At 52.7% G+C, this 21,892-nt stretch overlaps 1 protein-coding gene across 5 annotated transcripts in view; it reads right to left on the bottom strand.

Annotated features, from left to right (window-relative positions):
• AK8 (adenylate kinase 8) overlaps nucleotides 1–21,892 on the bottom strand; it is a 112,418-nt gene that overhangs the window by 43,474 nt on the left and 47,052 nt on the right. For all 5 annotated transcript variants that reach the window (XM_081803865.1, XM_081803863.1, XM_081803864.1 and 2 more), the window contains 2 exons: nucleotides 18,625–18,714; nucleotides 1,434–1,575 (listed from right to left, as the gene is read on the bottom strand). In XM_081803865.1, the coding sequence (XP_081659991.1) occupies nucleotides 1,434–1,575; nucleotides 18,625–18,714 (232 nt within the window). The remainder of the gene's footprint in view (nucleotides 1–1,433; nucleotides 1,576–18,624; nucleotides 18,715–21,892) is intronic.

The following is a 21,892-nucleotide window of genomic DNA, read 5'->3' on the forward strand; positions in this document are numbered from 1 at the left end:
AAAGAAAGAAAGAAAGAAAGCGTGAAGTGTTGTTAGGAGGAGGGGAGGCGCAGTGAACGTGGCTAAGTAACAGTTCCGTCACAGTCACTCCCGTCAAGACGACTTTTCACAATGAACACATGGCTCACGGAAGCCTTTAGGAACTGCGTAATCTGGCCCCAAATCATATAAAGCAAAAAGTGCAGGAAGTAAGAGAACAAGAAGAATTCATAAAGATGCAGTAATAGGGGTGCCTGGGTGGTGCAGTCGGTTAAGTGTCCGACTCTTGATTTCCACTCAGGTCGCGATCTCAGGATCGTGAGTTCGAGCTCTGCGTCGAGCTCTGCGTCGAGCTCTGCGCTCAGTGTGGAGTCTGCTCCAGATTCTCTCCCTCCTCCCCTCCCCTCTCCACGCATGTGCTCTCGATCTCTAAAAAATAAAATAAAACAGACCCATCTTTTCGAATACCTATTGAAAAATCATCCACAGAATAAAGGTCGATAATTTTTTTTTAAATCAGAGGCTGTACTTCAAAAGTTCTCCATACTCTGCACTAAAATAAAAACTTAATAATTAGAGTTGAAATAGACAATGAGATGCCAACTCCCTGGAAACTTAAAAACTCTCCTAAACCAAATCACAGTTTCTGCAACAATTGACCCCAAACAGCCAGGAGCCACCCGATAACCAGCAGGGTCAGGTTAGGACCAACCAGAGAAAAGCCAAATATGTTCCCCGGGCCGAGCACACAGGGCGCCCCAATTCCAGGTCCGCTGCCCCAGGCTGCAGCCCCGGCAGGACATGCCCGCAGCCACCCCCTCCAGCCTCTGCCAAACCCAAGCGATGCGGCGACTCCCTCCCCAGAGCAAGTCCTGGCTAAAGAGCCTGTGCTTCTTTTCCTTTGGATCCCCTTCGTTTACCTCCACAACATACACAATGTTGGTGTGCTCTCAAGTTCAAGTTCACAGATGAAGCACAGAATATTCAACAGCCTTGGACACTTGTTTTGGAACTTAGGGAAAAAGTGTTCAGCTCATACTGCATACCCACACGAAAATGACTATCAGATGCACCAAAGTTTCCGATGTACAAAATCAAAGTACGGAAACAATAGAAGGAAGTGCCCGTTGATTGCCTTGGCACAACGATCCCCTGAGGAAGGCAAGGCTGGCTGGACTACGGCTCATAGGTGAGGAGGCTCAGGGCCAGCAAGGTGAGAGCCAGGATCTGAACCCAAGCTCGACTCCTGGTTCACAGGTCAAATGCCGCCGGTGGGTGGGAATGGGGGTGTCTACGAGACCTTCCACTTCAGGAGCTCCTGGGCTTCTTGTAAACCGCACGCTGTCAGATGGACCTTGTCAGCCGAGCCCCCGGGGAGAGGGTGCCCAGTGGCAGGGACCTTCCTGGAGGCAGTGTGGGCGGGGCTGTGGCCCCCCTGGAGGGGGACAGCTTACCTGTTGGGCTGGAAGCCCAGGCTGTTCAGCATGTGTGCCTGGTCCAGGTCTTTCGGGAAGCCGTGCAGCACCCACCCTTTCTGAATGCTGTCCTGCTGGCTCAGACGCTGGCTCAGCACCTTCATGATGATGCTGTCAGGGACTGCAGAGAAAGGAGAGCAAATGGTCATTCTGTCATCCTGGGCACCGCTCCTGACCCAACAGGGGTCTGAGGAACAGCGGCAGTCTGCGGCCCATGGGTTTCCTAACGTCCTTGACTCTGGATTGAACTGGTGAAGAGTAGGGTTTAGGTGGACGAGGCTGCGGGTGCACAGGTCCCTCCAAGGTCCCAGCAATTGGAGGAGCGCGGCTGCCTGAGAAGGGAAAAGCATTGGGTGGCCTTGACCTTGATCTTGACCCCTCCTCGACCTTGACAAGATCCCATGCCCATCAGCCGCCAGGGTAGTTCCCAGCCCTCCAGCAATATGGGGACAGTCCCCGTCCCCCCAGGATCCAGTTTTTGCAGCACACCAGGCCCCGAGGGGAAGGTTTAGCTTTCCTCAGATGGGACCGTGTTGGTGCCCTGGGTGCTCTCCGCTAATTTGCAACGCACAAGCAACACTTGCTTCCCTCCTTCCTCTAGTTCTCCCCTCCATGGTGTCTAGAATCAAATCTCAAGAATTACAGCTCTAGTTATAACCAGAGACTGCAATACAGTCTCATGGAGGATGAGATATCGAGAAGCCTCTTGTTTACATTACCACAATTGACATTTTCCTGAAATTTATACCTCTCTTCTCAGACTCATTAAATGTCCTATGTTGCTGATGTACTGCGTTTTAGCAATTTGCACTGCATTTCCTGCACTTTGCACTCATTTTTCAAGAAATACTTGGTAAATATTACCAGCATTTGCTATGCATGTGGCCCCGACAAGCTGGTTTCCTAGAGTTGCAATGAGGGTGTTCGACGGCTTCTCTGGAGAGGCCCTGTCCCCCTCCTACCAGCCACCCACGGGCTGGGCAAGTGGCTCTGGTACACACGTCTGAAACCTTCCCAAAGGCCCCCAGGCCACAGCCACGTGAACACAGGGGTAAGAGCTGCAGAAACAGCTGCTTTCCTCCATGGCCATGATGCGCTGCTTACCCCCTTGTCACCAAAGACCATCAACTTTATTCTGAGCGAGTCCCATTTCCCTGAATTTGTTCTTTCTCACATTTTTCAGCTTTTCTTCACCAGTCTCGAGGAAAGAGCAAAAAAGGGCTTTTGCTCTAATGAGAGCATCTGGCTTCCTAACATGAGCGAGAAGTGGATGCAGCTGATCCTGTCTCTTCCCCTCTTACACCTGCTGTGGCTCCCCAGTGCTGGGAGAATATGAGCAGTCACCCTCCCCGTGGCCAGCAGCCCCTGCAGTCTCTGACTCCTGCCTCCCTCCCAGTCCTGGTTCTGCCCCAACCCGCTCTGACACTCTGAACTTCAGTCTCTTCTGCAAACTGGGAAGGTGGGTGGGCATGCTCTGGGCAGGCGGCGAGGAGAGGGGGCTACAGAAGGATCTGTGATACTGCTGCTTTTATAGGCAGTCCTTAGAATAAAACCCAGAAAACTCACCACTTACTTCCCCTGGATTCCTTTCTCAGAGCAAGTGCAAGCTGAGAGCCTGGTGGTTCAGTGGACTCTGCTTGGCAGCAGTGGGACCTCCCTGAACCTCGGTGTCCTCTGTGACACCTGCCTCACTGGCTATTGTGAGGCCGGTAGATGGACTAATTAAAGATGCCAGATCCATTAGAGGTCTTCCTCTGGGGTGGGGTGGGGTGGGGAGTTATGCTTTTAATCCCTTCCTAAAGTTTATCCAGATTCCCATCAGATGGCTAGGATGAAGCCTCTGGCAAAAATATGTGACCCTTAAATTTCAAACTTTTCAGATTAAATTTCAAAAATCCAACACCTGAGCTTAAATCTGACTTTAGGAGAGTGCTGTAGGTTTTAAATGGGTTTGCCTGTAGAGAAGGAGGTCCCCTAGGTAATGAGCTTGCCGACCAGTGATACCCTGGGTGATTAAGGCCTCAGTTGTGTTGGGGTGAGGGCTGGATTGGGCTAATATTTGTTTCTCCAACAGTTAGGCCCTATTGGAAAGCAAGCTGTGCTCCAGGGAGGCCTGAGCTCCTGACCTGCAGCCTGCTCGGGGCAACAGGGGGCTGCTTGTAAGGCTCAGAGCCCTGGAGATTCACAGAGGGAAGGCCCTGGAAGGTCATCCCCTTGACCTCTCTCATTTCAAAGTTGAGAAACCGAGACCTAAAAGGCAGTGGCTTAAGAGACCTCCACTGGAGAGAAACGTGACTGGAGGGAAGAATGGAAGACCAGATGGAAACACAAGGAGACTTTTTGTGGGGGTTGGCGGCAGGGGGGGTAGTTTGCAAAGATTTCTAGAAGGAATTTCCCAATTTGCATTAAAAGTTAAAATGTAAGGGCACCTGGGTGGCTCAGTAGGTTGAGTGTCTGACCCTCGATTTCAGCTCAGGTCATGATCTCAGGGTCATGAGATCAAGCCCCATGTTGGGCGCAGAGTCTGCTTGAGATTCTCTCTCTCCCTCTGCCTCTCCCCCCAACTCACATTCTCTCTCTAAATAAATGAATAAATAAAATCTTTAAAAAAATTTTTTAAAGAAATTTAAAATGTACATGCCTTTCGACCCAGCAGTCGCATTTATAAGAACTCACACCTAAGATCTAATAGCACAGACAGGAAGAGGCGTGCGCACGAAGATGTCCATCTCAGTGTCACTTTCAGTGGTGATGATCAGAAACAATGTACAATGTTCGTCAGCAGGAGACAGGTTAAATAAAGGATGGTACGTCTGTGCAATGGGATACGATGCACCCTTCAACAAACCATTTCTACGCATACTAACTTGGAAAGAGGCCTCTGACAGAAGATCAGGGGAAAGAGCAAGTCAGCAAACTGTGTGTATGATATGGTCTAATTTAAATATACACAGACACGTGTACACACAGCATACACACACCCACACATACACACACTCCACACAAGAGTGGAGAGGCCCCTCTTACACCCTGTGAATCAGACCCGATCTCTCACAGAGCTCAGGACCCTGGAGGCCAGAGAGGCAGGGACCCAAGCCAGTCTTGGGTCAATGAGCTTGCTGACCGGTGATACCCTGGGTGGTTAAGGCCTCGGTTGTGTGAGGGTGAGGGCTGGACTGGGCCAATATTTGTTTTGGCCCAGCTGGAAAGGCAGAGGACTCGGGAGACGCAGGGAGTGCTGAGAGCTCCAAGGAGGGGAAGACACGCATTTCCGGGAAGAAGGGGGAATGTACACTGATTACGACTGAGCCCCTCTTTTCAGGAGTCAGGGAAACACAGACCCTCAAGTCAGCACTTCTCAGAAGGGCTCACAATAATTTCAAACTGCTAATTATTGGTGCCTATTTTTTTGCTGCCTATGTCCCCACCTTCACGCCACCCCCTGAGAGCAGGGACCCCAGTAAAGTCAGGCACGGTAGAGAAAGGGGAGCCCTCTTACACTGCTGGTGGGAATGCAAGCTGGTGCAGCCACTCTGGAAAACAGTGTGGAGGGTCCTCAAAAGGTTAAAAATAGAGCTACCCTACGATCCAGCAATTGCACTACTGGGTATTTACCCCAAAGATACAATGTGGTGATCTGAAGGGGTACCTGCACCCCAATGTTTATAGCAGCAATGTCCACAATAGCCAAACTGTGGAAAGAGTCAAGATGTCCATCAACAGATGAATGGATAAAGAAGATGTGGTGTATATACAATGGAATATTACATACTCATCAAAAAATGAAATCTTACCATTTGCAACCACGTGAATGGAACTAGGGAGTATTATGCTAAGCAAAATAAGTCAATCAGAGAAAGAATTATATGATCTCACTCATATGTGGAATTTAAGAAACGAAACAGACGAGCATAGGGGAAGGGAAGGAAAAATAATGTAAGACGAAATCAGAAAGGGAGACAAACCATAAGAGACTCTTAGTCATGGGAAACTGAGGGTTGCTGGAGGGGAGGGCGTGGGGGATGGGGTAACTGGGTGACGGGCATGAAGGACGGCCCATGATGTAATGAGCACTGGGTGTTATATGCAACTGATGAATCACTGAACTCTACCCCTGAAACTAACAATACACTATATGTTAATTAACTGAATTTAAATAAAATAAAATAAAATTTAAAAAATAAATAAAGTCAGGCACTGTGCCAGCACACGGCAGGTACTTAATAAACACTCTGAATGAGTAAATGAGTGGATGATGATCACAGGAGTGAGTGAATGGTACCATTTCCAAAACCAGAAGGCTCTTTGGTCCCTTCCGTGTTTGCTGTGGAATGAGGGATTGTCCTTCAGAGCACAGAACCAGGTCCCAAGGCAAGGGGAGACCACCACAGCCGGCTCTCAGCCACCCCTTTGGGCTACAGCATGACCCACCCACGGATCAAGCAGGCAGTCCCAAGAATGTGAGCTGATGTCTGGGCTATTTCAGAATAAAATCCTGTTGGGGGACGTGGAGGGTGGCCTTCCAGGGGGGGTTCAGACACAAGGTGGCACGAGCTTGGGTGGGTTCCTGGGACTGGGATGGGTCCCTGCATCTTCCTTTTTTATTCTCTACTTTTCACGCATGTTTAAAGGTTTCCATTTAAAAAGCGGGGTTTTGTTTAAAGAAAATTATTTAAATGCCTACAGGAGGTTGGAATGGCCACCGTGAAAGACTGTCTGAAAGGGACAAAGGATGCAATCTCCCCGGAAGGCCATACCTGCCCCCATTAGTGGCTCTCGCTTTGGGGGGACCAGGGTGCTGGAGGGAGCCTCCCCCCCATTACTACACCAGCTCCCTAGAGGCTCTGCCCAGAAGGACCGCAGCAGCAGGCTATTTGCCAGATCAGCCCTTCTCGGGTAATCCGGGGAAGTTGCTCAGACCCCCATCTCCCACAAGGCCGGTAGGCTCCATCCGTCGATCCGGAGGAGCTTTCGGAGGGTCCCAGCGTGGACAGATCTGCATAACACTAAGGGTGTCCTCTGCAGAGATGACCATGGTACTCCCCCAGCGGGGGCTGGGAAACGCAGCCAGCAGATGAAACAAAACACGGCCGCCTCTGGACACTGCCTCCCAGGCCTCCGGCCTCCCTCTACCTGAGCAGCCTCCCGTGGCTGGGCTGGGCAGGCCCAGGGTGCGGGGGTGGGGGGAGGAAGCCCGCACACCCCGCCTCCAGCGCCTTTCCTGGGCCCACCCCTGTGCCCCAGGGCCCCTGACCTTTGTTTGGCTGCCGCCTTTCTTTTCCTGAAGGCTATCGACTCATTTTCCCAAACCCTCAAGGCCTGACCAGCTGGTTCAGCAAAAATGCAGCTTTTCGGAACAAATCTCGCTGGCTGTGTTCTGCTGAAAGTTTAAAGTCTCCTTGATAATGCGGTCCATTTACCCTTTATCCTCGTCTCAGAGATTTTCAGTGCGGTCTAAAGTCTTTCTCCACTGAGTGAGGCGCCTCAGGCTTGATTTCTGGGCTTGACAGTTAACATCTCACCCTGCCTATAAGCTACTGCCGAGGGCTACCTCTCCAGAAGGTCCTGTCAACCCTAAATTTAGCAAAGTGCAACATATGAATATCCCATTATTTCATAAGGCCACATCACATAGTTTCAGGGTGGGTTTTTTTTTTTTTTCCTGAAGATCTTCCATAAAAGATGGCAGCTCTCACGCTGACCTCGAGGTTATTAAAATCTCAATCCATGTATTCCCTGCCGGCTGTGTGTGCTTGGCACAGGGTTGATGGGGAGCCACGGGCCCAGATGAGCGGCTCCCCGGCCCCGCACGGGTCCTACCGGTCCCCCACCACTCTACTCAGGACACTGGGCCCACCTTCTGTCTTGAAAGGAAGGCATTGTTGTTAAAAACCCAGCCCAGTCAAGCTCCCTCTTGCACATCAATCCGGACAGGAGAAAGTGGCAATTGAGGAGGGGCGCCCATGAGATGCCCGGAAGGACTCCTTCCCCGGCTCGGGGTCTGACGTCTGTCATCCTCAGAGAGCTGCTGAGTGGGAGTCAGGGAGGGCCTGGGCAGAGATTTTCCAGGGGAAACTGGAGCCGAGCGGGGGCAGAAGGGACTGGCTCCAGGCCCTGCTAGGTAGGTGCCCTCCTGCTGCGCCACACTGCCCCCTGCTGTCCGCGTCCTTGCATTCCTGCACTCGCTGGCCGGTGAGGGCCTGGACCTGGGACTCGCTGGAGGAGAGGGCACGAGGGGGCCAGGGCTGCTGGAGGTGACCCTAAAAGGCCAGGGCAAAAAGTGGAGAAAAGGAAGTTGCTCCCTCAGTCAGGGCTTATAAGGAAAAAAGACCTGAGATTGATGGATATGCCCAGAAGAAGCTCTTTACCCTCCCTGCCACCAGGGCAGCTCAGGAAGAGCTGAGTGCCTCATCACTCACCCTACACACTGCAGGCACACACCCTTACACCCACGCTCAGAGACCCACTTCTGTCTACCACACACACGCCTACATGCACCCTACACACATACACCTACAGAGACACGCACACTCTCATACCCATGTACTCACCTACAACACTCCTGCATGGCCCCCACACCTAGGACACGCCCCACGCCTACACTAGACACACAGTACCCCATTACATGCACGTTTCCACACACACCTATATGTACCCCATGCCCAGCACGTACACCCTGTACCCTACACCTGTCTACACCCGGTACATGACACACCACCCACCCTGGCCTACAAACACACCCCACAACCACCCCGTAGCTTCTTTCCCTCTTCAAAACCGCCCCCCCTTGAAATCGAGGTGAAGGTGACATTCAGCCGTCAGCATTCATTGAAGACTCAGAATGTGCTTCTCTTCCCCCTTCCCGACATCCCAACACAGCTCCTGCCTCCTGCTAGCTGCCGAAGGGAGCAGGTGGAGGGGGGAGGTCTTGGAAAGGACCAGGACTGTGAAGGAGAAAGGGCTGCCTTTGTTTCTGTTTTTCGTTTCCAGCTCATACGAAGGCTTGAAAGAAATGGGGCTCCCACCCCCCACACCCATTTCTTGGCCCAGGACGTGGGTCCCTCTAGTCCCTCTAGAGCCCCAAATTACTATCACTGTAATTCAGCAAAACTAAACTACCATTTCCGGGTGACCTTTGCCCCCCACCCATGGTACTGATTCCTGGCGGCCGAGGCCTGCAAGCCCCCCTTGCTGCCACCGCCACATGGAAAATCAGAGCCTCTGAGAAAGACCGGCAGCGCCAACCCCACCAGGACCCGGGCCAGGTGGTCCGTTAGTGATGCCATTTGTTTATTATTTACTGCCACCTGCTGGCCGATCCTGGAAGCTGCGCCCAAAGTGAGCACTTAAAATGATAAACAGGACCTTTCTAAACTCTGCACGGGGAAATGAGGAGAAACCGGATTGTTCGAATTGTTCACACCCTGCAAGTCTTCAGCGGGGAGCAGGCCCACTGGATAGTTTGCCTCCTTGGTAAACACAGGTCACTTGCTCCAGACAATCTCTTGTCTTGGTGGGCACAAGATGGAACAGACATCTAAGATTCTTTATGTTCCCAAAGTCCATATCCTAACATCTACACTGCTTAACAACAGCATTTAAAGTTGCTTGGCAGACACCGATGCCAGGAAATAACAGATTTTTTAATATTGGATTTTTTTTTTCAGGTCCGGAGAACTACATTAGCCCTGGGGCTCTTACCAATTAGGAGGATATTGCACACTGCTCATCCCTCGAAGGACGGCTGCCCCCCTTTCTATCACTTTCTATCACTCCCCTCTCTGCCTACTTGGGCGAAAAGCAAAGGCAAGATGGGGGTGCTCACACCCCACGGGTGCATCCTGGCTGAGAGGCAGAGCCTCCCACAGTGCACACTCAGTTTGTCTACTGAAGTTGTAGATGAGAAAAAAAAAAGACCATTTAAAAATAGACATTCCTCTATAAATAAATGGTGCTTCACTTAGCAAATTAATAGGACTTTTAGAAAATGCTCACTTAGGCACACTGTGAACCCGTTTTTCTGGGATGGAAAAGATACGGCGGCACATTAACTAACAAGCATGTGAGCTTGGCTCTGTCCTAAGCACGTATTTGTTCGAATATAAGTACTAATTCATGTGATCTTCCTAATAGCCCCATTTCACAGATTAGCAAACTGAAGCCCAGAGAGAAGTAGTAACTTGCCCAAGGCCACGCAGCTAATAGCTGAAGGAGCTCAGATTTAAACCCAGGCAATCTTGCTAAAGCTAGGACATTTGCTCAGTCTCTGTGCTCTCTACCTGCCTCTCAGGGGAAAGAGCTGCGCGGATTCTGCCCTCCACTCTGTTTCTCTCGCAGTGTGCCCTTGGGTGAGTCACTTTACCTCCCAACTGGGGTTTCTTCCTCTTGAAAACAGAATGGGACTCTAAGGTCTCTGAGCTATCTGCAAGCCCCTATGTGGCACGGGAAGACACGCTACCGCCCAGCTCCTGAGGATCTAGAAGGCTGTCTACTGCACATAATCCCAAGAGGCAGCCAATCCTGACAAGCCACAATGCTCACCTCAAGCCTCCCCGAGTGTGGCAGACTAGGGATGCCCACTCCTCCCATTGAGAGGTAGGCTCTAATACTCTCCTCTTGAACTTGGGCTGGTCTTATTGACTAGCCTGATGAACAGAATCGGGTGGAAACTCATTCTGAGACCTCTAAGGCTGGGTCATAAGAAGCCCCGAAGCTTACCCCACCCTCCACCCCTACCCTGGACTCCCTGGGATGCTCGTTCCAGGAGAAGCCAGTCAGCACATAAGAGGGCTGACCAACCGAAGGCTGCCATGCTGTGAGGAAGCCGAGGCTGGCTGCGTGAAGAGGCTGCGTGGAGACAGATGCCTGACCAGCCCCAGCTGCCCCAAGGGTCCCATTCCAGGCACCAGGCACGGGACTGAGGAATCTGCCTTGGACATACCAGCTCCAGCAGGTGCAGGGAGCAGAACCAAGGAACCAAGCTGACACCAGAGCCGAGACCCAGCCCAGTCAGCTGCAGCCAGTCAAGCCACGCCAACGGAGGTCCAAGTCAGCACCGAGTGGAGTCAAGCCCTGCCTGAAATCCTCACCCACGAAATCAAGAGCACAATAAAAGTCATCATTCTATGCCATTAAATTGTCGGGCAGCTGCCAAGAGGTACCTGGAGCACCAGAGGTATGGCCAGCTGGGCCTTCGCCAGGTCCTGGCGCCCAAAGAATACCCAAAACCCACCAAGAGACAGACGTGTGTAGCCACGGATCTTGCTCCTACTACCACTACTGATATGAATACTGATTAGCTATCATCATTAGTAGTAAGTATCCAGCAGAGACCCAAGTTCATTTTACACAGCCAGCAAACCCACGGCTTTGATGCTGTGAAAAGCTCCCCCTACAGAGGAGGGCACTGTGGCTCTGAGTGGCTTGTCCAAGTTCACGCAGCTGGGAAGCCGCAGAGCCTGAACTGGAATCAAGTGGTGGGAGTCCCGAGCCTGAACCTGAGGCGGCTCCCCTGACCATCTGGGAGGGGCCGTGGTGGACCACCTTTCTGGAAGCCAGTCAGTCAGCTTGCCAGCTGCCTTCTGTCACCTGCTCTCCCCTTTGTTCCTGCAGACGAATGGGGTCTCACCTAAATGGAAATGCAGGAAGAGAAGTTTCTGGGCACCATGCCATCCAGGGTCAATTGCTGTGTGCTCCCTCATTCATTCGTTCGTTCATTTGTTCATTCATTCATTCATTCATAAACGTTAGCTGAGCTCCTACTATGCTGGCACTGGGGATTCAGGAGCAAACCACTGGCTGGGCAGACAGAGCCTGAGCAAAAACACACAGTGTGAGGTACTGGGGGACAGACACTGGGGTAGGCAAGGACCATCTTACCTCCCCATCACCCAGGCATGACCAGAAGGCAGGGGCGTGAGACCAGAGTTCTTGTGGTCAAGATCACAGGGGCTAAATCGGATATGTGCACTCAAGGTCTGAGGTGGGAAGTGAGGAGGAGAAAGGCGTCTCTCCCCTCCCCTGCTGCCTCCCCTGGACCCTCTAGGACAGCAGGTAGCCACGGGCACTTTCCTTTAGACTCCATACTCTCCCGTCACCTCTCACCTCCCACCCCTCTGCCCCCGCCCCACCAATCCCCTCTGTACCCACCACCCTTCCGCCCCCTTCCCAGCACAGCAGGTAGACAGGTGCAGGGCTGAAGGTGTGGGCCTGGCGCTTCCCTCATCTATCACAGCGGTGCCACGCTCCCCGTGGGGACACCTCAGCCTGCCTTCTGGCTGACAAACCCCAGCAAGTCTCATGTCCCCGATCTGTTTGGGGGACGTGGTGACTGTCCTAAGTGTAGGACCCACAGAAGGTCACTGGGGCAGCCTCCCCCTGGACGCCTCAGGCCCCACTCCACCCGAGGAGAAAGAAGCTGGTGTCAGCTCCCCATCGAGCACATTCCGAGAGGGAAAGGGGTCTCTAGCTGCACCTGCCTCTGGGTGAGGGGGGAGCGGGGCGGGAGCAGCCGCCCAGACGGCTGCACTGGGAGACCTCCTGGCTGGAGAAGGCTGGGGCCTCCGGGCCTGGCCTGTCGCAGACGATTTCACAGCTGAGTGGGTTGGAAGCCACCGGGGCTGCCCGTGGAGGGGAAACACTTCCAGAAGCTCTAGTCAGCGTGAGAAGGACACCAGGCACCTCTGGGCTCACCTTAGACTTCGCAGAAATGTCTGGGTTTTGTTTCATTGCATTTTGTAATCTGGATGCCCAGCACATAGCGGGCACTGGATGAACACTCAGCCCAGCAAAACATCTGTGGCTGTCTCTCTGGTGACAGGTAGGAACGGCGCTGGACAAGCCCCACCCTTGGTGGGGAGAGAGGTTTCGTTGAAAGGATGCATGAGTGAGTGGGGAGCCCCTCGCTGCCTTAGTTTCCCCACTGGACTGGCCATTGAACAAAAAGCTTTTCAACCTCTCAGTGAAAAACCTTTTGATGACACCCTGGCAGAACTTCGTTTTAATAACGTAGAGAGCCAATGCACCCTTCTGCGACGAAAATCTAGTTTGAAAAACCAAGGAGGCGGACCCTCTGGGGGCACAAACCTATTGGTAAACAGGAGCGCTGACCCCCTTTCTGGAACGTCCTCACCAACGGGCCCTCTGGCCTCTGAATGCCACCGCCACTCTGAGACTTGCTGGTCTGTTGCGCTCTCTCAGCCGTGGCTTCCTCTCAGGCTGAAAAAGGCTCCTACCTAGTTTCCATAAGGAAATCTTTGTAGCGGTCCCAGCGGAGAAGTCAAAAGTTTGACTTGAAAAAAGGAGCTACTTCAAAAGCATTGTCAGACCGAGGTGAGGGTTCCTTTAAAATGCATAAATTACAGGGGGCGCCCATTAATCAACCTATAGGCAGCCCCCCCCCCCCCGCCCCGTGCGGGAGAGCTCTGGGTGGGGGTGACACAGGGAGGCGTGGGGCCACGTCCGGGGGAGGCGAAGTGAATAAAATACATGCTGAATAAAAGAGTGAATTAATGTGTTTATTACTTACTGCCTGGACCACATGCATGCACGCGTGTGTGTGTGTGTGTATGTATGTGTGTGTGTAGAAAAATGAAAGAAAAATGTAGAGTTTTTTTTTCAATAATAAAAAGGGAGTTGCACTGCGGGGCCCCTAAAGCTTGTGAAAAATTAAACTCGACGGATTCAAACTGTCCTATTTCCACTTCAAAAGAGATGAGGCACTGAGCTCTTCCCAACTTGTCTTCAAACGCCCAGCACCCTAGAAAGTTTCTTTAGAAAAATAAAGGCTCCTGTTCCCCCAAGCACTGTACCGGTTACTGTACCCACCGTCTCTTCCTCTTCTAATTATACCCCTGTGAGTCTATTAATCAACTGGTAAATTATTTAGAGAGCCGCGCACTGTCTTGAGCTGGTACAAACACGCGGCGTGCAAAGCCCTGCTGCATCCGGGCAGAGGTCCCTCGGGGTCCTGCCTCCACCCGCCGCCAGCCCAGGCTGCGCCGAGCAAAACAAGCAATCCGGTGCCGCTTACCGACTCAGACGGGAAGATTTACTTTGTCTTTCAACTCGGCAACTCCTTGCAAGTTTGTAACAAAAGAGAAAAGCTGGTCTATTGTCGAATCTTTAGTGTGCATTTAGTGCTGAGAATATTAATTCCCCCTAAAAAGGACGGCAGGCAGTTCGGCGGACCTCTGATCCTCGGCCCCTGGGAGGCAGATGCGTGGAAGGCTCCGGAAACGCTCGTGATCATGCCAATTTGGGGCCAGTGTGGCTGGTGTGTGTTACGGGGGCTGCGTTTGCTGTGGCGAGGGCTGGAAAGGGTGCAAATGAGCCTCGAATTGCCCCCCAAATCTCCCGCCACCGCTCGGGTTCACTCAGGCCAGGAGGGAGCCTCTCCAGACAGCGGTGTTTAGGAAAGAGGAGGGCGTGCGGGAGAGGGCACAGGGAACACTCGCTAATGATCTGTCTTCCCTGTTAGTTTTCCACTGCATAGGGACCGGCACTCCTCGGGGAAAGTTATTACGCCAATTAAACAGCTGTTTTCTTACCTGGAAGTCCGTATACACCTGGCGTGTGCACCAAGGAGTTTGGGCCTTCGGGTAACTGAACTGCTTTAGCTGCTGGGGGTGCCGGCCCGGTGGGTTGGTGACAGAGGTGACGGGACTTAGGAGCCCACTGTAATTTGGCCGACAGGCCGGCGGGCAGGTGTTGGAAGGCACAGCTCTCTGTGCCTCTCCTGGAGAGCCTCCTAGAGGCTGCCTCAAATGCCACCACTGGGGACACGCCCGCACTGGTGGTCCCCTGACCTGACAATCCCAATAATGCGGTTGGGTCAAGGCGAACTCTCGCACATTTCGGGCAAAGACTGAAAGACTTTTTACTTGTTTCGTACCCACGTGAAAGTGACAGGAGCTTCCTGGCAGCTAAGCCCGCATGATTTAAGGCCCAGCCCTGTGTGTCGTGCACAGCCCAAACTCCCGTTGCCTGTAATGGAGGTTGCCTGCATAAAGAACACGGCGTGCAGAACCCCGGGGGATAAATTTGTTCTGTTCACTGCAGCTAGAGTCGGGATGAGTTTAGGAGGTCAGACCTATATATTTCAAAGTCCGGGACACAGAGGAAGCATCTCCCCAACCTCTGTCCACGGTGCGGTCGCCAAGAGCCTAGGATCAAGAGATTTAGGATGGGCTGTGATGGGCCCTGGAGCCCTCTGCCCAGTCAATGTGGAAAGATGGGGAAACAACAGTTATTAATTTTGCTGCTGATTCCACAGAAGGAGGTGTTGGCAGCACCCGTGAGGATGGAAGAGAACATAACTAAGCCTGCAGAGGTTGCGACTGGGACATAACATCACGCGGCCCCGCAGGGGGGACTAAGAGGAAGTGGCTCGTTGGGGGAAAGATGACATCTGGGTCTGTTCTGCTGCGCTGGCGATGGTGGTGACGGTGAGCACGAGCGTGGCCGAGATGCATCACCATCACAAAGCTGCGCGTCTCGGGGGCTTGCAGCTCCAAGGTGAGTGGAGAGAGGGCAACAGCCCGTGATGGCAGGGGTCCCAGTGAGGACCGGGCAGGAGGGCTGGCTCACAGGCCAGCAGCCAGGGGCACAGGGCAAAGTCCCCAACGCGGGAGGCCTGGTACCCAGAAGGGTACTGTCCAGTATGGGGGGTGGTGAGGTGGGTTTCTGCACTGGGGCGGCTACACGGAGGGATGCTCTGGTGGTGGCGTCGGCCAGCTCTGCCCAGGGTGATGGGGCCTCCGAGCCCCGACAAGAATCTCTGCCCCTTTGGCTGAGCCTCCTGAACCTTCTGGATTTCACATGTGAAAACACATGCGGGGGAGTGGCCAGGCACTCTTCGCGTTCCCAGGAATGCTGCTGGCACCCAGGGCAGAGATATCTGAAGCATGCCTAGGCTTCTGAAGACGGACATCCGACAGGCCCCAAGAACAATGGAGGAACATCACTATCTCGCTCTGCTAGAATTCTGCCAATGGGCTACAAGTGTTGCAGGGAGGGGGTGCCTTGTTGCTCTCAGTATGGAGGGGATACCTTCCGAGCCCAGGGCAGCATCTGGGGGAGGAATTCTGCTCCCCTGCCCTTTGCCCCACTCTTCCCCAGAGAGGAGAGTCATTGGTTGGACTGGCCCCGTCCCTCTGGCTCCCATCCTCCAGCTGGCTGGCCCTCGCCCCCAGCGGAGTGGGCTGCCCTCCCCATGCCTGCTTCCACTCAGGGTCCTTCCTGGGCAAGATCTGAGGCCGGTCTCCCTGTCCCCACTGTCAGGGTGTGGCCATTTATCAGGAGGAGGAGTCTCCACTGGCTAGTCCCCAGGCCTGGACTGGGAAGCCATGTCAGGAAGGCCAAGTGTGCCCTCACAGCCCTGCCGTGTTTCCATCTGATGCCCCCAGAGAGGTTCGCCTCCCACTGGGCTCAGAACTCGGGGTGCAGGGAGGTGACCTGCATCCAGGGCCCAGATGGGTGATGGACTTGGCCTCAGGGGGCTTCGGCAGGCCTGCCAACTGCAGTGACTGGCAGATAAGCAAGGCCGTGGTCGGCTAAGCAGAGCCTCAGTGTTCAGTCTGACCTTCCCTTCGAAACCGAGCTGGGTCAGAATCATTTACATTTTCTTCCTGTTTCAGATGGTGGCCAAGCAGGTCCCCGCCAGACCTGGGTGGCTCCAGCAACCCTCCTGTGTGAGCCCCACGCCGTGGCTGTCTCAGCAGCTTGCACGGCCCACAATGAGACCCCGTTAGTGGCTATGAATGTAAATGCACTCTTTGTTATCTCTGCGAGACCGGGATTAGTGAAACGGCAGAATTTATTGCTTCTGTTAGAAGATACGGTAGTGGTTGCTGTTGTGTGCTGTTTAATTTTGTGGGAAGTGCGGAAGCACAGAGGGCCAAGTCAACAGCAGGGCGCAGAGGAGACAATGGAGAGCAGAGCCCAGCTTTACAGGGACCGGTGCCCCCAGGCTCCTTTGGAGTCACCAAAGAACCCAAAGCAGAAACCAGTTCCGCCTCTTGCCCACCACTGGAAAGACCCTGGGGTTTATTTTCAGCAGTTGGGGGAGCAAGGGATCTGAAGGTGCCCCTGTGCTGCTGACTGTGGGGACAGAGGAAGGGGCTCTGGGAGCTGGAGGGGGCGACGAAGCAGACGCTCCCCAGAGCCTCCGGAGGGCGCATGCACACCGGGAACCCACACCTTGCGGCCAGGACTTCCGACCTCCAGAACGGTCAGGTAACAAACAGGTGCTGTTTGTTACCTTACCTGAAAACCTGCTGTTTTCAACAAACTGAGTTTGTTGCAGCAGCGACGTAAAACGAGAGGTGGCAGGGACACGGAGGACAGCATCCAGCACACCAGGCAGGGACGGCTCTCCCCCTGCGCTCCATCGACCCCACAGCGTCAGGGCTGTTCGCGAGCCTGTGCAGGTACGAGGGGACTCATTATGGTGTTTCTGAGGGAGTGCAAATTTGGAAACCACCTAAATGCTTACTTTTGGTAACTCCTTATTTTGAAAAAAAGCCAGAAGGACAGAAAAGCTGCAAGAAGAGCCAGAGCTCCCGCGTGCCCTTGCCCGAGATCCACCGACCGTGAGCGCGGCCTCATCTGTCCGTCGGTCTTTCTCTCTGAACCATTACGTGCTTGTTAGTGGGGAGTTAAATTGTCCTCCAGTCTGTGCAGGGGACGATTTTGCAGTAAAAATTAAAATGATATAAATCTGTGAACTTATTATATTCACCCATTTATTCCACAAATGTTCCTTAGGGTGCCAAGAACCAGCGGCGCCCACGCCCGTGAATGGGGAGTGGCATCGCGGGAAGGAGACAGCTCGGGTGTGCTCGGGCACCAGTACTCTCCGACAGCGTGCCTGCCAGGCCCCGGGTGTGCGCACCACGTCCCGCCCTGTGGGAACCCTGCCCGGGAACCTAGGGACTCCCATCCCCATCTCATCACAGAGAGGCCTCAGGCTCTGACAAGGGCTGCATGGCTCACGGGGGCAGCTCTGGGATCCGAACCAGACAGGGGGGCACCGAAGCGCGCACTGGCTTTCGATCCTGCCTGGAGCTTCCTGCTTCTACTGCCTTCGATTTATACCCTCGTGATGGAGGGATGACCAGACTCACTCGTCCACCTGCCTCTATGCAGATCACTGTGTCCAAAGGAGCTGACCCCACCTCACCTGAACCTCATGCTGGGGGAATGGAGCGTCTTAAAGGGGGCCTGGGAGAGCCAAGCCAGGACACGGTCCCAGGGGGCCCTCAGCTGATGGGTTAGGAGTAAGCTGCCTGTTCTCGGGCGCATCCCCCAAACTGCTCTACCCAGAAAATGGTAGAAGACAACCAACAAGTCCTCTGCTGGGAGCATGTCCTCATCAAGGCATGCATCGTCTCCACAGGGCAGCTTTTGCTCTGGGTTTTCTCCACAGGACACGTTCCCAGCAGACTTGGTGACTGCACAGGGGAGCGACAGTGCTTTAGGCAGGAGAGGAAGATGAGGGTGTGTGCGGTGCACTGCCCAGGGAGGAAACGCCACGTCCAGAGGGGCTCAGATGTGAACTGGCCATGCGGCCTCAGCAGGCTGGCCCCTTCTCCATGGCTCATCTGTGGGCTCAGGAAATTGACCTAGAATGATCTCACAGGTGCCCTTCCTGGGGTTGACAGAGAACTCTTTCAGACAGTAGATCACAGAGGGGCCTGAAAGGATGATGTGGCCCCGCCTCCCTCCTCCAAGCCCCTGAGGACCAGTGGCCACTCAACCCTGGTATCTGCAAAGCTGTCTGAACTTTCTGGCTCTTGACTTCTGCTTAAATCAGAATATTGGCCCACAGTAATTTTGTATGCCCAATAATCAAGGATGTGGGCAGCTGTGTGGCCTCTCCTGGCTCTCAATTTTAAGAGTTCTCAGTTACGAAAAGCATACATTCTCGAGAAACAGAAATATCCCCAACCTCCAGGGATAACACACCATGGCTACACCCCCCTCCACCCCGCTCAGGATGGAGCCCTGCCGGGGGAACAAAGGCAGAGCCTCTGCTGACAGGAAAGCCCAGTTTCCATTTCCCAGCTACTGTCCCTGGGGCCGAGCCCCCCAGCGCCCGGTGAGCCTCATCCGGCGCAATCTGCCCCCCGGAGCCCGAACGGCCGTGGCCATTGAACAATGTGTGGCCTACCTGCCATCTCCTTCTGAAAATAGGGCTGGATGAGCTCCCCGAATTTTGACTCGTCTGCTACAGCCTCTTTCAACAGTTGCCCACAGTGGACTGGAGGAGAGAGGAACAGAAAGGCACCCATTAAATTTTCAACAGAAGGAAGAACAAGAAAAAAAAAAAAGCCTTGGTGCTACCTGCTGGGGGAAAAAAGGTCACTGAGAAAAATATAAAAGGGTTTTTCTGAGTGTGTTTGTGTGTCCAAGTGAAAGCAACTATCAAAAAGGACCTGGGAATAAAAAAGAAGCTGAGGAGGAAGGTGTGGAATGAAAGGAATGCATTTGGCCAAGAACGGATTAAAACTGGATGGTGCAGGGAGGACACGACAAGACGAGCCACCCCATAGGCTCCTGCAGGGCCTCGCTCAGCCCGGAATCGCGACCGCCACTCTGCCCGGAGCCGGGGAGTGACGCGGGGGGAGAGCCGCCCGTTTGCTCGTGTCCACACCGTTGTTGCGCCGGGGAGACCGGGGGAGCTCGCTGTCCCCACAGCCCTTCCCGTGGGCCAGGCGTCCCCATGGGACACCGGCTATGTTTACAGGAGAGATGGCCGCGCTCATAACTAAGGCAGCTCGCTGGGGTTGCCCGGCCTGTAGCCCCCAACCGTCTTCGGATGTATGGCCCGTGCAGACAGGAGCCTTTCTATCATGAGCCCCGTCGGGTCTCCAGACCCCAGCCATGGCCACCACGTGGGCACCGGCGGACCAGTGCCGGTGGCTTGCACAAACCCAGCCCATGCTGTCTGTCCTTGGTGGTGAGCCGCTAAGAGCCCAAGCTGGAAGGTTCGGCTACGTTTCCATGACAGGTTGACTGCACAGTTTTGTTTTTCTTAACTTTAAGACCAAGGGGTTTTCTTTATATATTAAAGAAACCAAACACCACTCCTAAAATTAAGTGAAAACGGTGAATGTTTAAGAGCACGACCATCACCAAAGCCTCACCTCTCCAGGGGATGTGCTTGACTCACTGTGTGAAGGTCAGCAGTGAACACACTGGAAGTGGCTGGCAGTGCCACTCGCTAAGGACACAGGGGGCATGATGAAGGCCAGCGGTGACTGAGACCTTTCTACGTGCCAAGCACTGTGCTCAGTATGCAAAGTGATGGAGCAACCTGTCCCAGGTCATTGAACCACTAGGCGGCCACGCTGGGATTCTAACCCATGGCTGTGTGACATCAAACCCACACTTTGCTTCCATTTCTGGCCAGATGTCATACATACCTTCTGCTATAAAACTGACCAAAATATGTGAAACAACTCTTTTCAGGCACTGGACTGCTGATAGCATGGGGCTGTGACCCTTGAGAGAAGGGAGACACCCCAAGTGAGTCCCACCTGCCCCCTGGATTTCTACCTACAAGCACTTTTCAAACCACAGCACAGCACAGGAGAAGGGGAGACAAACTCAGAACAGCGGGCAGCAAAGACTGGATGGAGAGCTGGGATTTGGGGAACCTGGAAAAGAAGAGAGCTGTGCAGAGAAGTAGCTTCAGAAGTCCTCACGGGGACTCACTGGGGTCTTTGGTCAATGCAAAGCTGCACACGTGGTGGGCGAGACCGCCCTCACCCAGGCCCGGCAGAGAAAAACTCCCTCTGAGAAAAAGAAAAAAAAGAAAAACTCAGGCTGTGCGCTGAGGGGGAGGCACACAGTGGAGGGAGATGTTGGTGCTCAGACAGCTGGAGAGAGAGGCGGGGCCGGGGGCCTGGTCAGCTGAGACTCCAGGTATGGGGGCCCACGAGCCCAAGAGGACGCACACTCTGGCGTCACCTGAACAAACACTAAAAGTCAGCCTCCATGGGATCAAGCTGATCCTGCAGCAAATTAACTGCCTGTTAGAACTCAACTCTTAACTCAATATTCTTAAAGCAGAACCACACAATCCAGACTCTCAGCAATGAGGGAACCACAATGTCTAGTATATAATAAAAAACTACTTGAGATGCAAAAATCAATCAATCAATCAGGAAAGTGTGATCCCTACAAAGAGAGAAAACAGGCTACAGAATCAGATCAAGAGATGACATGGATGTCAGAACAAGCACATGAGAACTATACAACAGCTATTATAAATATGTTTAAAACTGTAAAGGAAAAGATAGTTAAAATGAGTGAACAGTTGGGGAACCCCAGCAGAGAAATGGAAACTATATAAAAGAACCAGATGCAAATTCTAGACTGGAAAATACAGTATCTTAAGTGGAAAGATCCTTGGATAAGCTACAATCCATGAATCTGAAGACAGGAAAACAGGCCATAGGAAGTATCCAAACTGAAGCAAAGAGAAGGTTAAGGGAGGCCTGGAAAGAAAGAATAGACCCATAGGACCTAGTGGACAGTATCAGTCTCACATATGTGTAATCAGAGTTCCAGAAAGGCGAGAGAAAGAGAGAGAGGGAAGGAGAAAGGGAGGGAGGGAGGGAGAGAGAGAGGGAGGGAAGAAAGGAGAGAGAGAGAGAGAATGGGAGGGAAGTGGGAGAGATAGGGAAAAATGGAGGGAGGGAGTGAGGAAGAGAGAGGGAGGGACATGGGAGAGAGAGGGAGGGATATGGGGGGGACAGAGAGGGAGAAAAAAATATTTGAGAAAATAATGGCAAGAGAATTTCAAAAACTGAAGAAAAATATTTCAAAATGTGATGAAAAATATCAATCCACAGATTCGAGAATCTCGGCGACCCAAGCAGAATAAACATAAAGTAAACCCCACCTTGATACTTCCTAGTTAAATTTCTGAAAACCAAAGACAAAGAGAAAATACTGAAAGCAGCTGGGTGGGGGAGATGCTTTATATGTAGGGGAACAAGGATAAAAATAATCTCCAAGTTCTCATCAGAAGCAACGCAAGCCATAAGACAATGGGATGACATGTTTAAAGCGCTAAGAGGAAAACACCTGTCAACATAGATTTCTATGTGTAGCAGAAGCGTCCTTCAAGAATGAAGGCAGGAAAAAAAAAAAAAAGAATGAAGGCAGAATAAAGACATTTTCAGCAGACGAAAGCTGAATTTGTCACCAGCAGACCTGCACTACAAGAAATGTTAAAGGAAGTTCTTCAGGGGGAAAGAGAATGATATCAGATGGAAATGTAGATCTAAACAAACAAGTGTTGATATGTGTCAGTACCTAACTGAGCCTTTCCCCCTCATTTCTCCCCTTAAAAAACCAAATGACTAAAGCAAAAATAATTGCAATATATTGTAGAGTTTATAACATGTAGAAATAAAATGTATGACCAA

This window comes from Leptonychotes weddellii, chromosome 14, assembly GCF_054177405.1.
Source record: "Leptonychotes weddellii isolate Sample4059 chromosome 14, ASM5417740v2, whole genome shotgun sequence".
Lineage (NCBI taxonomy): Eukaryota > Metazoa > Chordata > Mammalia > Carnivora > Phocidae > Leptonychotes > Leptonychotes weddellii.